Here is a 12,663-nt window from a genome sequence, read left to right as displayed (position 1 = left end):
AAATATTTAATCATATTATAAAAGGATTGCTTTATAAAATGAATTTTTTAAAAAAAATTTATTTTTGGCTGCGCTAAGTCTTGGTTGTGGCACGTAGGATCCAGCTCTCCTGACCAGGGATCAAACCCGGGTTCCCTGCGTGAGGAATGTGGGGTCTTAGCCACTAGACCACATGCGAAGTCCCTAGAATGGATGTTTTTTTAATTAGAATTTTAGTTTGAAATAACTGTGCATTCTTATACAGCTGTGAAAGATCTGTGTTTTCACCCAGGACACCACATACACTCTTGCCCATCAAGTTTCTGCCACCAAGAGTATCTTGTGAAACCAAACTGCATGGCAGCACCACATTACAACCAGGATATTGACCCTGAAACACATACAGAACATTTCCATCAGCACCAGGACCCCTCCTGTTGGCCTTTCGCAGCCTCATTCACTGCTCTTCCACTCCCCAGAACAGATCATTTCAATAGCTTCTCTGATAAAGTACTTGGTTTTCTACTGGCAGTTGGCTCTTGAGCTTTAAAGTTTAAACAAATATTTAAAAACTCACAAAATGGCAAATCAGTAGGGAAACATTTTTCAGTCAACGAAACCCGGTTTTATGTGCAACTTTTGAAAACTCAAGAATGGGGTTTGGTGCCGACAAGATTAACTAACCAGGCTCCCCTGGTGGAGGTACTTGGCAGGCAGTGCTACCACTGTGGGTGCTCAGAGAGGACTGCTCACAGAGAGCAGCGGACACCAGCCCTGGTTTCATGAACGCTGCAGAAGCACCTCCGTGGCAGTTATTTCTCAGGCAGCTCCTCTGGCTTCTCTGAATGAGATGGATTTTTCATGTGTCCATTTGGCTAGGTTACTGCCCTCAACAATTCACTTAGACATGAATCCAGGTGCTGATGTGAAGGGATTTTGCAGATGCAGTCAAAGTCTCTAATGGGTCGACTTTAAGGGTCGCTGTCCTCGGTGGGACTGACTCAACGTGCTGACAGCCTTAAGAGCAGGGCGAAGGCTTTCTGAGGGAGAGAGGACCTACCACCTGCTGAAAGCAGGGCAGACCATGCCCATGGGGTTTCCACGTGCTGGGATCTTCCCTTCCTGACAGCCTGCCCTACCAACTCTAGACTTTCTTAGACAGCCTCCACAATTCCATAAGCCTGCTCCTTATGAGAAATTCCTTAATGAATGTGTGTGTCTGTCTTCTACTGGTTCTACCTGGTGAACATGATCGACCTACTCAGGACCCACATCACAAAGGGATTTAGAAAGCAGATATCAAAAGAAAACTAGGATTATGGGCTAAATTGTATTTCCCAAACCCAACACAATGGATGACTGATTATCTACGAAGATAATATGTACTTATATATGTACTAAACGCCAGAGAGACTTGCTGAATGAACTTCTTGGTAGAACACAGCAAGCGAAGTAACCATTAGGAACAAAATATTAACCTAAACTGAAGTTGTAGTCAAAAGACAAGAAACCAAGTCATTATGAAACCAATACTGTAACACAATTATCCTTCAATTAAAAACACATACATTAAAAAAAAAAGCCAAATCATTTGCTTCAAACCATCTGTGTGGACTGCCCTATTAAGGAGAGCCCTGTGGTTCTCCCACCTAACTTAGGGTTCCAGGCCACAAATAATGGATCACCTTGCATTCCCACAAAACCACCAGGTGTTCACTCTCTTTTGCTGTTCTTCAGTATTGCTGCCAGATACATTAGCTAGAAACCCAAAGTGGGGCAATTAATATAAGATTTCAGTTACTATGTGACTTGTTTAAAGGCCTGTCCAAATGATTTGTGAGAAAAATCTTATGAACCAACAGAACAGAAACTGAAGAGTTTTTTCCATTATTCTCCTCTCCCAGAGTATTTAAAGACTTGGACTTTCCCATCTTTAGGGGAAATATTTTCTTATAAATAGTGAGGCATGCCGGGCATCTTCCACTTCATCTTTTTTGGTGGTCTGTACCACTCACTGCACACTCACTGGAATGTTTTCCTAGTAAGTGATTAGCAATGGAAAACGTGGCTAAGACAAAGGATGGCTTTCGGGATGAGATGATGGGAACCTTCCCATCTTTCCCAAGAGATAAGCAGTTCTTCTATAGAACCAAGGGGCTTATTTTAGAACCAATGAGTCTATTTCTGTCTTTTCCTTCAGACTTGTAGCTTTCCTAAGGATGATAAATGAGGAATGACTGTGTTAGTGAGTTAACAGCCCAAAAGATGAGTAATTGCCCAGCATATCCAATAATAGGAGATTAAAAAACCAGAAATACATTTCCGTTGCTAAGGTAAGACCAACTATCTGAGCTTTAATTCTTCTGTTCCTTCCTTGTGTCTTAGTCTTTGGATCAGTAACATTCAGAACTTTGTGTCGTAGTGCATAACTCTCAATATTGACTGAACTAATTTCTTGGATGATTTTTACAACATAAGGAGGCAAGAGCAGTAGTTATACAAAACAGACATAAAAACATGGTTCTTTTGTGATACAGTGAATAAAAATTACCTAAGTCCAGATGATGTGCTAAAAAATACTACGGACCAAACTACCTCATACATTTGCTTTAGAAGCAGGCATTTTAAGGAGAGAGGTGAGGTCATCACTTCTTTTAAAACCTGCCTAAAGGGAAAACTAAAGGCTGGTTTTGTTCAGAAAAACCTTATCCCCTTTTCTTATTCAAGTCTCCTCTTTTCAGAAGTGCTTTCTGATGACCTCGAATTGTAATGAGGAAATGGAATTGCTATTATAAATTTGCTAATTATGTTTTATCATATCATTAGTAATCACATGATTTTGAAGGAAAAGGGCTAGCAAAACTGCCAAAATATCACTGAGTCCCGATGTCTGCAACACCGAAAAACGAAAAGTCGAGTTCAAATTCTCATCTAGTGCGATTAAGCTCATCTGCAAATTTTGTGCAAACAATAAACTTAAAAAAATACAAAAGGTGGCAAAAATACTGAGTATTTTTCTTGCTGATCTGAGACAATAGAAGTCTCAGCATTTTACTTTTCTGTTTCCTTTCCCCAGAAACCTCAAGCACTTCATCATCATCACAGAAGAGAAAAGAGAGAAAACCAGACGACTTTAAAAACCAAACCTTCTCTCTCTAAAATTCTTTCACAATTCCTCTCACCATTTCCATTATCTTCTCCCGCCCCCAGTATCTCTTAAAAATATGTCAGAGATAAAAGGTATCTCTTAAAAATATGTCAGAGATAAAAGAAGTTTTTTATTTCTATAAGGAAAAATATCCAACAACAGAGAACTCTGATTAAATAAACTCATAAATCCATATAATGGACTACTATGCAGCCGTTAAACAAGATTAAATTAGGTCTACTTAACTGTTAATGAAAAGTTACCCAAAACAAAGGAAAATAAAAACAGGAAAAAAACAGGAATATTTTATGTAGTATGATCTTATTTGTATAAATTGTATATGGATAGGAAAATTCTGGCAAAGAATGGTTGGTTAGCAAATACTTGGTCTTATCTAAAATGTCTATGAGATTCCCTTGAAATTCAGTCTTGTCCCAAATCATGTGTCATGGACCAAAAATGCTCAGGACATTTTGGACAGGATCAAATGTCCTCCAAGGGAACTAGTTCACAGTAGCATGTTGACTGAAATTTTTAATAGCCATGACAAGGTTGTGTTCTACAAGTAGAAATTCTGATAAAATCTATTTTGTGTGATTGTCATCAAAAAGTAAAACAGAATGGAGATTTATAACGACATGCCCTGTATTAGCATATGTAATTCTAACAACAGAGAATGTCTGACCATGAATGAATGAGAACAGAATCCTCTGTCAACATTAGATGGCTCTTAATCATCACTTCAAAATCCTCTTGGCCCACTGCTTACCCCTTCCATCCCTTCCACTGCCACAGTGACCAGTTCCGCACAGGCTCAGACTGGTTTCACACCCATGTAACCAGTGCAAGCAGTTTTCAGTTGCGAGGTCGTGTTGGACTCTTTTGTGACCCTGTGGACTGTAGCCTGCCAAGGGTCCTCTGTGCATGGGATTTCCCAGGCAAGAATATTGGAGTGGATTGCATTTCCTTCTTTCTAACCCAGGGATAGAACCTGTGGCCTCTGCATTGGCAGGGGGATTCTTTACCACTAAGCCACCGGGGAAGCCCAGTACAAGCAGACATCACCTCATATACAGCTCACAGCATAGCTCATTGCGTCTCTCACTTCTGCTTTGGGACTTCTCCTGAACAGAGCAGGAATTAATGCCCATGGGAGAATTATGTCCCGCTCTGTACTCAAGCACAGTTCTGAGAGCATCTCACAATGCTTCTTTATAAGTCCCAGGTAGGACACAACACCTGTTACCTGTAGTCAAAAGCCAACATACTATCACATCCTTGATTTTCTTTCCTTTCTTCCCATTTCACTTCCCTTGTTCTGAACTCCTGCAACCTGGGATCCCATTCCAAATACACCTCCCAGCATGCAAGCCTTTGTATCAGGCAGATATTCAGGCTATAACTCCATCAGAAGTTTTTCTACTAATCAGTTTCTGGCTTTGTACATTCCATCCTCTTCTATTTCCATGATTCCAGTGCCAAAAGAGTAAAGATACATTCATATCTCAATACAGTTACAAAGCTGGTTATGCAGCTTTGTATCACAATACCAGGTGAGCTGGTAGAGTGTAAGAGTACTTCTCAAAGTCATTCCTACATCGGGATGGCCAGCAATAACTACACACTGAAGTGACTGCAAACCCAAATTAAATGCATTCCCAGCTCAGCTTCTTCACAGCTAGAATCCAAAAAACACCTGCGACATTCCAACATTACCAGAGACAGAAAGAGTGAAAGAAGGTAATTAAAAATTCCAAGAGAGGATTTCAGATCAACTGTAGTAATGTATGGATTTTTCAAATTTCACAAAAATACATGACGACATAAACACACTTGCTAGAGCCCTTCCTGAAGCCTGTGCATATGAGAAGCATATACATTTAAAGTTAATTAGCTTTATGGTAAATTTACCTTTCACTATGTACTAATCAAGTAAGTGTAAGAAAAGCAGACAGAACACAAAGACTGAAAAGGATCAAATCTATGTACTACCATCATCCCCAGTCTAATCTTCTTTCCTAAACTTCAGGTATAAAAATATCCTAACTGCTGACTTGGTCCTCTTCACTTGTCCCATGAGCATCTCAAAGCTCAACACGCCCCACACTATCATTTTCTCTACCAAACCGGTTCCTCCACTTCTACTCCTCTTGCTGACTAATGGTACCAGTATGTATCATGTGTGGAATTGCGGGAGTCAACTTAGATTCCTCCTTTTTCTCTAGTTTCACCCTGCTATGACAAACTGGTCACCAAACACTATGTCAAGTTGTAAACTGAAGACCACCTCCTAAATATCTACTGGATCTAATAGCCATTGGATCTCTCCCATATTCTCCATCCCCATCCCCAGCTCACTTTTAGTTACAGGCCCTCAATATTTCTGTTCTGAACTGTAACAACCTTCTAACTTCTCTTTCGAACTTTACTGTAATCTCCCCATCTCCCTGATGCCATAGTAACCTTTCTAAAAAGCAAATCTGAACATGTTATACTACTGCTTAAAACTCTCTAATAGCTTTCCATTACACTTGGGATAGTCTAAATGCTTCAGTATGACCTACAAAGCTATAATGACATGATCCCTAGCTCTTTCTTTAGTCTCATCTCCTACTTCTTTGGTCATTCAATGTCAGAACACATTCTGCCACTCTCCAAACTAGATATGCTATTTTATAGTTCATTCTGCCAAGAACCTAGACAGCATATTAAAAAGCAGAGACATCACTTTGCCAACAAAGGTCCATAAAGTCAAAGTTACAATTGTTCCAGTAGTCATGTACAGATGAGAGAGCTGCCCCATAAAGAAGGTTGAGCGCTGAAGAACTGACGCTTTTAAATTGTGGTGTTGGACAAGACTCCTGAGAGTCCCGTGGATAGCAAGGAGATCAAACCAGTCAATCCTAAAGGAAATCAACCTTGAATACTCACTGGAAGGACAGATACTGAAGCTCCAATACTTTGGCCACCTGATGTGAAGAGCTGACTCGTTAGAAAAGACCCTGATGCTGGGAAAGATTGAGGGTAGGAAGAAAAGAGAACAGCAGAGGATGAGATCATTGGACGGCATCACCAACTCAATAAACATGAGTTTGAGCAAACTTTGGGAGATAGTGAAGGACAGGGGAGCATGATGTGCTGCAGTCCATGGGGTTGCAAAGAGTTGGACACAACTTAGTGACTGAACAACAACTGCCAAGAACACCCTCCTCCCCTTTACTCTTATTCTCCTCAAGGATGCAATTCAAGTATCCTCTCATCCTGGAAGTCGTCACGTCACCTATGCCAGTTGGGTTTGATGTCCTGTCTCTGTGCTTCCACAGAGCCTTCGTTAGCTCCATCAGAGATTTCTTATCCTGTATTATGATTTGCTCTCTTCTCTACTAGACTGTGAGATTCTTGAAGGCAACAGCTCTCTTTTATATCTAAAGTCTCAGAGGCTAGCATGGTACCAGGTACATAGCACTGTCAATAAATGCTGAAGACATGGCTCAAATTAATCATAAGAAAATAAGAAGGAAGATGAAGATTGGGGGGAAAAACAGTACTATCTTTGCAAGCTTGTGTTGTAAGAGATTGTTTTTCTTCCTGGGATACAATACAGTAAATGGGGCCAATCAGTGACTGCCAGTTGATTGTAATTTTAGCAACGATTTCCCAGAAGAGTGACCAATTGTTGTTACCTAATCTAAGGCCTGGGACATAAAAGACTCTCATTTCCTATTTAATTTTTTTCCTATTTAATTTAATTGTACTGATTTTATTATTTCAGCTCCTATTGGCACCAACTTCGAGAAAAGTTACAATAGAGTTTGTCCCCCAGTTGAAGCCAGCTTGAAAAACAAGTAAAAATCAAACCCTGTGCTCCTTCCTGTTGAATTTGAGAATATCTTCAAAGAATTTTCATTGTCTTCTTAAATACACAACATGAATTCAGCCTGGAAACTGAGACTCCAAATTTTGAAACATGATGGTTTGTCAAATAAGAGAGAGAGAGAAAGGCACTTAGCTTACCAAATGAATGAATGAACGTTCAAAAGAGGTCAACGATCATTCATTTACGGTAAAGATCCTTCAAACACCTTTTGAGGTATCTGCCCCTCGGTCAAGACAACAACCTAAGTTCTCTGGGAGTAGGTTCTACAGCTGCCTGCAAAGAACATCACCTTGGTTCCTGACAACATTCAGAAAATCTAGGTCATCCTTCACCACTAACCCCTCGCCAAAAAAGTCAGTTTTAGAGCTCAAATATGTGTGCTGGGACCCCAGAGAATACTGTCAGTGGTGACTAAGGGCTTAAACTAAAATTAGATAAGTCTGGGTTTGAACACTCTGGTTCTGCTACACACTTAGTTGTATGACCAAAGACAAGTCATTTACCCTCTCATGACCTCTCACTTTAATCATCTGTGAAACAGAGATAAATCCTAGGCTTCCTATGAAAACTGAAGAAGTTTAGAATTTAACATAGGGCTTGGCACATAGCAAGTAATGCAATAAACGACAATGAGTATATTCTTGATGAACTTTCTCCTGGTTCTGAAACCTAATAATCATCTCAAAGGAATATGTATAACATGTTTAATATCTACCAAAGCAAGATCTTGGAATCATTGGGAAAATTCAGCTACAAGCTGCTGCTTTTAAAATAGAGGCTATGGGCTTCTATGAAAAAGCATAATTAACATCCTGTGAGCATTCAGTCCTAGGCAGACTTGTTTTGAAGTTCTTCAGCACAGCAACTCCACATACTGTTTACTCTGTTTCACAAAACCCAAACTTCGCCTCTGAGTGGCTTCACATGGGTTGTGGAGATTGTCCGCCGTCCCCTCTCACCTCTAGAAGTGGTCGCTCCCGCTTACTGGATGGGGCAGTGGGGAGGGCGGCCCATGAAGGAAGGTTGTACAGCCATTGCCTTTGTCATATTTCCTCTGTGAAGAAACAGAAGACTTCAGTTCCTGGGATTGGTTAAGCTCTAGAACAGAGAACTAAGGAACTACTTTGTATTCTCCTACGACTCTCATCTCTTTGTGTATAGCGCCATAGAAGCAGAATTGTTACGCATTTTTGCATCTTGATCAGGAAACTGGAATGAAAATGAACACAGGTAGCCTGCCATACACCATAAATGGAAGCTGGCACAGAGCAGAGAAAGACTCAAAGACTGAGGGAATGCGAAGAGGAAAAGCCAGTGAAAGAATAAATTATACACAATGACCATGCCAACCCTGAAGTTTGCAAAACACTGTGAAGGTTACTATATTTAAGATCAGCATTGACTTGAGGTCAATATGGTCTCCTCTGGTGCTAGTTAAGGGTTCATTCAACAAATATTTTTATTGAACACTCATTACCTGCCGTACTAAGCTTTAGGGTTAAAATAAACACATGCAAATTAGACTAGTCTTCACTGTTAAGGAGCTAGAAGTCTAGTGTAAAAGACAAGTAAAGATTATAACATGGTAGACTCTCTCAAGGGACCTCCATGTGACAATGTGCAGATTAACTGACATGTTCATTCTCCCTGTGGAACACATGACTGGGGTCTATAGGACACTGAAAGCTTTTGGCTAGTAAAACTACTATCCAGTACTCTGCATAATCTACTCCCATATATTAAGTAGAATGTTTACCAAGAATTGGTTACTTTTGTTCCCAAACCTCGTTATGCATCTGTGCTTGATGCTACAAATTAAATGTTATAGAAACTAATGATAGTAAAAAGAAATTGCTGTTTCTATGGAAATTATGATGAATCCTCTGCAAAGAATCAGCAAAAGCAAGTTGCGTAAACACACACACACATCAAAAACTGATACTGAATTAGGAGTGGGGCAAGAGAATCACAAAAGTGAGGGGGAAAATATTTAACAACTCTTTAATTTGTACTGTTTGTTTAAAAATCCTTTGTAGGGACTTCTCTGGTGGTCCAGTGGTTAAGAAGCCGCCTTGCAATGCAAAGGACACCGGTTTGATCCCTGATCTGGGAAGATCCCACATGCCCATGTACCACAACTGCTGAGCTCGTATACCCCAGAGCCCATGCTCCACCACAAGAGAAGCCGCCGCTACTAGAGAGGAGCCCCCACTCTCTGCAACTAGAGAAAAGCCTACACACAACAAAGACCCAGAGCAGGCAATAATTTTTTTTAAAGAGCTATAGCATAATATAAGTCGCTCAGTCGTGTTTGACTCTTTGCGACCCCATGGACAGTCCATGGAATTCTCCAGGCCAGAATACTGGAGTGGGTAGCCTTTCCCTTCTCCAGGGGATCTTCCCAATCCAGGGATTGAACCCAGGTCTCCTGCACTGCAGGCAGATTGTTTAGTAACTGAGCTATGAGGGAAGCCCTTTAAAACCATAATTCAGCAAAAAAAAAAAAAAATCCTTTGTATTGTTTGTTCCACTTAAAAAGAAAACTCCAATTTAAAGAACGGAGAGAAGATATAGATGTTGGATGAGTTCATTCAATTATTACAGGGAACACAAATCAGCCCACATTCAAAGAAAAGGCCTTGGTTCTGAACCAGAAGAATGGCAATAATATTTTCCATTGCCTACTGAAATCATACCGATTCAAGCAAAGAACATAAATGACTGCTAAACATTAGAGGAACAGTTGGCGGAGAAAATAATTTTCTCATGGTGCTGAAGTATCACTCCATGAATTACTGTGGTAATTCGTGGAAGGGGGAGAGCATATCTTTACAATGGAGACAACTGGTAGTTGCCACCTTAATCAAGTGACGAACAATCAGACTGGGTGCCCCCTGATGTGACGTGTTGTGAAGTACATACAACTCATTAAAATATTCTTGCCAAAGGTTGTTTAAGAATTTGAATTTAATTTTCAGTATATAGGCAACATAGGAAATCAGAGAAATTAGTTAAATGATAATGAGACAATCACAGAAACCCAAAATATAGAACACTCCATGAAAGAACTAGCTTGGTTTCTTTAAAAAGTCAATACCATTGTTAATTTTGTTTGGTAAGAAAATGTTACTTTTTAGAGTTCAAAGGGATACAATGACATGTCTTGAATTTGTTTTTAAAATATTCCAGCAAAGAAAAAAGATAAGGAAAGGTAAATATGGCAAACTGTTGACAATTACTGAATCAATGGGTATATTGGGGCTTACTGCCTATATTCACAACTTTTGTATGTATGTTTAACACAAAAAAACAGAAAATATTCAATGTCATGAAAAAACTGAGGAGGGGATTATTCTGGTTTAAAAGATACATAACAACCAAATGCAATGCACAAACCTTGACTGAATCCATGTTAGAAAAAAACAACTATATATGACATTTTGGGAAGATAGAAAATCTGAATACAGACAGGTAGTAAATGATTTGGGGAACAATAAATTTTCTTAGTTATAATGGAATGAGGATGATGTACGAGAAGTAATGCTGGGTCAGCTCTCATGACAGCTGCAATTTACTTTGAAATGGTTCAGGAAAAATCATTAAGAACTATCAAATCTAGAAAGAAGACAGCTATATGAACATTAATTAAACTAGTTGTTCAACTTCTCTATTTTGAACATTTTCATAATAAGGTTTTAGCAGTTTGTCAAACACTTGCAAATGTTTTTTTCAAAATAACATATTTAACATATTTAAGATACATACATAAATTTTTAAATTCCATACTTCAGTTAATTTTGTTCTTTAGTGAACTGAAAGGTAAGAGGGGAGAGAATCCAGACAGTGGGGCACTGATATATATTTAACAAGTTCTCTGGGGAAAGCAGCCCTGGTTTGTACCATTCACCACTTTCCATTGTATGGCTATCCCTACCATGTCCGATTTCAAATTACTAACATGTCACTGAATACAGAGTTGGGAAGAAATGAGTACAACTGGTCTTTCAAGCCACAGCCAGTTCCAACACATCACTGAATCCAGATCATAACAGAAGGATGCCTGCTGTAATAGGAGAGAGGGAAAAGATGGTTTGCAGAAAAAAATTAAGCAAGATCATCAGCTGACAAGGTGTGAGGCAGGGGAGAAGGGTTTGAACACAGAAGACAAAGTATTAAATTATCTATAAATATTCATGGATGAAACTGGAACCCATTATACAGAGTAAAGTAAGCCAGAAAGATAAAGACCAATACAGTATACTAACACATATATATGGAATTTAAAAAGATGGTAACGATAACCCTATATGCAAAACAGAAAAAGAGACACAGATATACAGAACAGACTTTTAGACTCTGTGGGAGAAGGCGAGGGTGGGATGTTCTGAGAGAATAGCATTGAAACAAGTATACTATCAAGGGTGAAACAGATCACCAGTCCAGGTTGGATGCACAAGACAAGTGCTCAGGGCTAGTGCACTGGGAAGACCCAGAGGGATGGGATGGGGAGGGAGTCGGGAGCGGGGATCGGGATGGGGAACACATGTAAATCCCTGGCTGATTGATGTCAATGTATGGCAAAAACCACTACAATATTGTAAAGTAAGTAGCCTCCAACTAATAAAAATAAATGAAAAAAACATTGTCTATAAATATTCAGCACAGTGCTTGGTATACGGTAATCACTAACTTACTAAGCACCTCCTACTATTGGACCATAAAGAAAGCTGAGCGCTGAGGAATTGATGCTTTTGAACTGTGGTGTTGGAGAAGACTCTTGAGAGTCCCTTGAACTGCAAGGAGATCCAACCAGTCCATCCTAAAGGAAATCAGTCCTGAATATTCATTGGAAGGACTGATGTTGAAACTGAAACTCCAATACTTTGGCCACCTGATGTGAAGAACTGACTCATTTGAAATGACCCTGATGCTGGGAAAGATTGAAGGCGGGAGGAGAAGGCGACAACAGAGGATGAGGTAACTGAATGGCATCACCGACTCAATGGACATGAGTTTGAGTAAACTCCAAGAGTTGATGATGGACAGGGAGGCCTGGCATGCTGCAGTCCATGGGGTCACAAATAGTCAGACACGACTGAGCAACTGAACTATTATTATTTTCTAGCCTGATTCATAATCTAAAAGGTCATCTTATCTTTTTAAGACGGCATATGACGATTGCTTCTAAGGAAGGGAACCAAATGGCTGGGCAACTTACCATCAGGAGTGGGAAGAAGCCACTTTACTGCTCTGAGCCTTTTGAATTTTGAAAAATGTGGATGTATTATAAATATTCAAAACATAAATGAAATTGAAATTTATAAATCTTAGGACATGGGTCTCTTGAAAGAGCACTTCTCTCACCATAAGCTGCTAATCTGACATCTATTCAGTCATGCATTTATTCCCACCATTCCTAATACAAGAACTTAAAAATCAACAGCCAACAGGGACCTCCTTGGTGCTCCCAGTGCAAAGGGCACGGGTTTCATCCCTGGTCAGGGAGGTAAAGTCCCACATGCTGCACAACGTGGCCAGAAAATAAAAACAAAGAAATCAATGACAATAAACTAGCACCAAAAAAAAAAAAAAAGTTCCATATCATCATGCCCAGCTGAAAGGGCAGAGGTTGTAGTTTAACAAGTTTATTCATATGTGG

The 12,663-nt window shown here is 39.7% G+C and overlaps 1 protein-coding gene across 3 annotated transcripts in view; it reads right to left on the bottom strand.

Moving 5' to 3' along the window:
- CNNM2 (cyclin and CBS domain divalent metal cation transport mediator 2) overlaps positions 1–12,663 on the bottom strand; it is a 164,173-nt gene that overhangs the window by 46,914 nt on the left and 104,596 nt on the right. Inside the window, exon 2 of one of the 3 annotated variants that reach the window (XM_065923239.1) lies at positions 7,983–8,058. The exons of the other annotated variants lie outside the window; for them this stretch is intronic. Coding sequence (XP_065779311.1) covers positions 8,048–8,058 — 11 coding nt within the window. The 3' untranslated portion in view covers positions 7,983–8,047. Of the gene's footprint in view, positions 1–7,982; positions 8,059–12,663 lie in introns of those variants that run through there. 3 annotated transcript variants of the gene reach the window in all.

Source organism: Muntiacus reevesi, chromosome 2, assembly GCF_963930625.1.
Source record: "Muntiacus reevesi chromosome 2, mMunRee1.1, whole genome shotgun sequence".
Taxonomy (NCBI): domain Eukaryota; kingdom Metazoa; phylum Chordata; class Mammalia; order Artiodactyla; family Cervidae; genus Muntiacus; species Muntiacus reevesi.
The sequence above is the reverse complement of the archived record's forward strand: the minus strand, read 5'-3'. Positions and strand labels throughout refer to the sequence as shown.